This window comes from Nymphaea colorata, chromosome 14 (genome assembly GCF_008831285.2).
Source record: "Nymphaea colorata isolate Beijing-Zhang1983 chromosome 14, ASM883128v2, whole genome shotgun sequence".
Classification (NCBI taxonomy): Eukaryota; Viridiplantae; Streptophyta; class Magnoliopsida; order Nymphaeales; family Nymphaeaceae; genus Nymphaea; species Nymphaea colorata.
The window spans coordinates 2183706-2188403 of record NC_045151.1 but is presented as its reverse complement, the minus strand read 5'-3'; the positions used below and the strand labels follow the sequence as shown (position 1 = coordinate 2188403).

At 39.5% G+C, this 4698-nt stretch overlaps 1 protein-coding gene across 1 annotated transcript; it reads left to right on the top strand.

Annotated features, from left to right (window-relative positions):
• Positions 1 to 2537: 2537 nt before the first annotated feature.
• LOC116267623 (elongation of fatty acids protein 3-like) lies at positions 2538 to 3767 on the top strand. The gene has a single exon (XM_031649478.2). It carries the CDS (start codon positions 2768 to 2770, stop codon positions 3581 to 3583), a length of 816 nt encoding a protein of 271 aa, XP_031505338.1. The 5' UTR covers positions 2538 to 2767; the 3' UTR covers positions 3584 to 3767.
• Positions 3768 to 4698: the final 931 nt, after the last annotated feature.

Genomic DNA, 4698 nt, shown 5'->3' with positions numbered 1-4698 from the left:
ATTCAAGCATGGATTTCTTTAAAAATACCATCCATCAACTTGCATGCATTTTGAAAACCAAAATTGGCTATAATTTCCTATAAAACATTTTTTCTTCGGTCGAAAAAGATAACTCGTCCCTCCAACTACCAAAGTAAATTAATTGATTGAAGCTTCCATTTAACTACCAAAACTACATAGATATTAAAAGGAAAAATCTCATCTGTCCGTGGGCAAGGGAAGGGCAGCCGCAGCCCGTGATTAGGGAGGCGGTGGCCTCCACCTGTTTTTTTTTTTTTTTTTTTCCCTTTATTTTACAAAAGCATGGCCCTGCCTCCCTTTGTTTTAACACGAGAAAAAGAGAGACGAGAAAAAGAGTGTGTGTGTGTGCGCGTGTGTGTCCGTAAAAGCGGCTGCGGCTGACCTTTTTTTCAATCGAAGAAAAAAAGCTAATAACTAAGACAACAAATCACTTAACAATCCTCTTTATAAGTTCATCAAAGTTTGTCCAATTTCATATGCAATATTAAACTTTTGTACTGTACACACTTGCACTTACACACAGTGTTGTTAAGTGTGCACACTAAAACATGTTCCACTCTTTTTCACATACAAGTTTTCTTCATTATTACATGGAGACTGTTCCATTGTTTTTTTTTTTTCATTTTGATTGTTCTTAAATCAATTGCTTATACTATTTTTAACAGATCTATGCAAAATTGAATTTACTTACGACTTTTCTCGTGTATTTTGGATGTTTTTCTCTTAAATTGTAGGCATATTTTGCGACCGTTAGTAACTTTGGTGTACTTCTTCATTCCCCTTTGAATGACAAAGTCTCCATATGAGATTCATTTTTTCATATTATGTTCACTCAAAACATGATAACGAGGTCTCAAATGAAATGCATGGAATGCCTTGCAGATGGTGTATTCAGTGCATATGTTATTTTTAAATTTATGTGGTTTGAATTCATCTTAGGAAAGTTGTACCATCATGTGGTTTGAATTGATATTGTTTTTGAGATCATTAACAAATTTTTGGTAGCATTGGTTGGCTTTTTTATGCATCACATTGTGTTGCATCGTGGCATTTAACAACATTGTTCATATGTATGAGGCTTTAAGTTGGAGTGTTAATGATTCAGATGCTATAATGACCCTGCTAACTACTTTTATGGCAAGATATATATATGTAAACTACTTTTATGGCAAGATATATATTATTTATTTTGTATTATTAAAAACTGTTGGAAAGATGTATTCTATTGCTAAAAACTCTGTTCAAGTAATTGTTCTCATTAATGCATTTTTTACAACTTTAATAACACAAAAATAAAAAATCGTATATATATATATATATATAACACGAAAGAAATTTTGAAATCTCATAAAATGATGGTGTTGAAAGAAAAAAAGTAAAAGATCAAAGCGGAAAAACTAAAGTTGGAAGTTTCTTTCTTATGAGGTGGACTGGATGGATGTGAAAGAAAAACGAAAGGCCGGAAAAAGAAAAGTGAAAAATAGGCTTTGACAGTCCAATTCAAAGTATATAAAGTCTAGATGTTCTAACCATTTGTTTAGTCAATTAAGTAAGCAATTTCAATTTTTTGCAACTATTCTATAGATGAAGAAAGGTTGTAACTTGTATTGTAGTTGCTTAATTTAAAAAAAAATGTTAATAAGAAAACTAATTTCGCTTGGGACTGTTCCTAACTTTACGCTTGTAATATTTAAAAACAAAATATCAAGACAAATTAAGACAAAATCCCTATCGTATTTAGGGACAAAAAAATGCGGGAGGTTTGGGCTTTTTGTTAAGCAGTACATAAGGCTTCTTCTATTTATTTTTGTGGGGTTTGGTGAAACAGTTTGGACAAAAGTTGGTAGATTGATTCTAACTGTCATGTCCGTCTGTTATAAAAAAGAAGCACCAATATAAAGGTTTTCATTTAAAGTACAAGAAAAAGACTTAGTATCATGAAAGTTTTACCCGCTTGTACAGTTTTTTTCTACTTTGTTAAACACAAGAAATTTTACTCTGTGTTTTTCATTGAATTGGGAAAAAATTTTCCCACCAAAAAATGGGACCTCTTTAGGTTCGTTTTTTTTTGCACAAGAATTTTTTCTTAAAAATTTTATTGTCGTGTGTGACATTAGTCATTTCTATTATAAAAGAGAAGCACCAATATACAAGTTAAAGTTAAACGTAACGGGAACTTACTTTAAAGAAGTATGCAGAAGAAAGAAATCGTGCATCATGAGAATTTTTTTTCTCCTTTGTCAAACACACGAAATTTTACCTTGTATTTTTCATTGAATTTAGAAAAAATTCCCAAACCAAAAAGTCGGACGTCTCTAGTTCGATTTTTTTTACATTAATTTTTTTCTTAAAAATTTTACCGTCGTGTGCATCAAATTTTAGGTAAAAGATGAAAAAAAGCAAAGAGAAAAAGAGAAAGAAAAAAGAACTTAGGCTGGTGGCAATAACATGTGACTCACTCCAAAAAAAAACACTCCTCCTTTAATAACTGACTTTTCTCCTCTCATGGCTGAAGCGGCAAGGAGTTCAAAAGGTCATCAAAATGAATGGCTGGAAATTATCTACATCCGCCATTCAAGGATGTTATGGATGCGGTTCATCTCATAGATGAACGGCTCTGGAGGATGCTGCTGTCATCTCTCTCATCCACTTCCTGAAACCAGAACAGAGGAAAAGGGAAGAGCCGGCACGGGAAGGAAGTGAAAAGAAGGCATAACTTGTGAGAGAGAACGAGAAAAAGAAGTCCATGGTCGCCGGCGAGCTCTTCCGGTGGTTGGATTGGTGGCTGACTCAACACCCCACCGTAAAGGGCTTCCATTGGATTCAGCACCAGACATTCGGATCTGCCCCTTCCTTCCTCTTCTCCGCCGTCGCCACCTACGTCTCCACCGTCCTCTGCCTATGGCTCTTCATGCGCAACAGGGAGCCGGTCGGGAGCCTCCGCCTGGTGACAGGGCTCCACAACCTCTTTCTCCTCCTTCTCTCCCTCGTCATGGCCGTCGGCTGCTCCCTTTCCGCCTCCAGGCAGATGCCCAACATCAACTGGCTCTTCTGCTTCCCTCCGGGCACTGAACCCACCGGCCCCGTCTTCTTCTGGTGCTACGTCTTCTACCTCTCCAAGATCTTCGAGTTCTCCGACACCGTCTTCATCCTGCTCAAGAAGAAGCCACTGACATTCCTGCACGTCTACCACCACGCCGTCGTGGTGGTGATGTGCTACCTGTGGCTGCAGCACGTTCAGTCCCTCCTGGTCATCGCCCTTGTCACCAATGCCTCCGTCCACACGCTTATGTACACTTACTATCTCTGCTGCAGCGTCGGCCATGCCCCGAAGTGGAAGAGGATGGTCACCGATTGCCAGATCCTTCAGTTCCTCTTCAGCATCGCCGTCTCCACCGTCCTCTTGTGGGAGCACTTCTCCGGCGGCGGAATGGGCTGCTGCGGTATGAAGGCTTGGGGATTCAATGCCGTCTTCAATGTCTCCCTGCTGATTCTCTTCTTCAATTTCCACTCCAAGAACTACCGCGGCCGTTCCCGTCATGGTAACAAGAAGCAACACTGACGGACGTCCGGCGGCCTCCTCTTTTTGCTCCTCTGTGATGGCCACCACATTCTTACATGATTGATGCAATGTGGGAGCCGTGTTTTTTTTTTTTTGAAGCTCAAAGCTGCTTTAATTGTTCAATTAAACATCTGTTGCCGAGTTGCAGTAGAAATGAATCTAAATGATACCAACTTTATCGTTATCGTTCTGTCCCCGCTCGCTGGTATCTACTACTGCCTCCAAATATTTAGTTAGAACACAAACCTTTCATGATAATCTTCTTTACTTTCTTGATAATCTCCTTTTCAGGTGAGCGAGACTATTCATCTTACGTGCGAGAGCCAAAGTCTTCTTCTTCCCTTTTATCATCAAAATTTACAACTGTGTCGATACAACGTTACGACTCTATTTGACGAGAATATATATATATATATATATATATAATCATAACTCGTAACATTTATTTATCAAATGAACAGATCGGACGACCTTAATGCTGTCCCAAATTTTTATTTTTAATTTTTTTCATTTCTCTCTCACCCATCCCTCACTCTCCAACTTCATCCAACAGAGGTGGCTGCTGGTGCCCTTCTCCGATGGCGGCGGGCCTGCTCCGCCATCCCAACAGAGGTCCAGTGGACTGCCGGCATCGAAGAAGGATGCTGATGGCCGCCTCACTCTCTTTCCCAATTCGCTCTTTCCCTCGATTGTTCTCCCTAAGATGGGTGGAACAATCCACCCATCGACTCTCCCTTCTCCCTCTTTCCTTCATCCCTGCCCATGATTGGTCTTTTGTTGGGAAATCACAAGCCTGCTGGCATTGAATGATGCTGCCGACGGTTGCCCCTGTGGTCTTGGCGTTATGGTGGGAGGGAGGGAGAGAAAAAGAGGAGACACGTAAGGGAGGAGGCTCGGAGTCTCCGGTGAAAACCTGCTGAGGGATAGGCCCTCATCCATTTTATTAACAAAAAGTAGGGATATATACAAAAAAAAAAAAAAAAAAAAAAAAAAAGAGAGATCCTCTTGTGAGGATGATCCTCATTACATTACCAAAAAGAAAGTTGACTGGGATCCCAGCCAACTTGTCCGATAAAGCATTCTTTATATTCTCTATTACCGGAACACAAACACAA

Bases quoted from the DNA above. Each gene is read 5' to 3' on its own strand.
- LOC116267623 (XM_031649478.2), top strand. From the start codon at position 2,768: ATGGTCGCCGGCGAGCTCTTCCGGTGGTTGGATTGGTGGCTGACTCAA.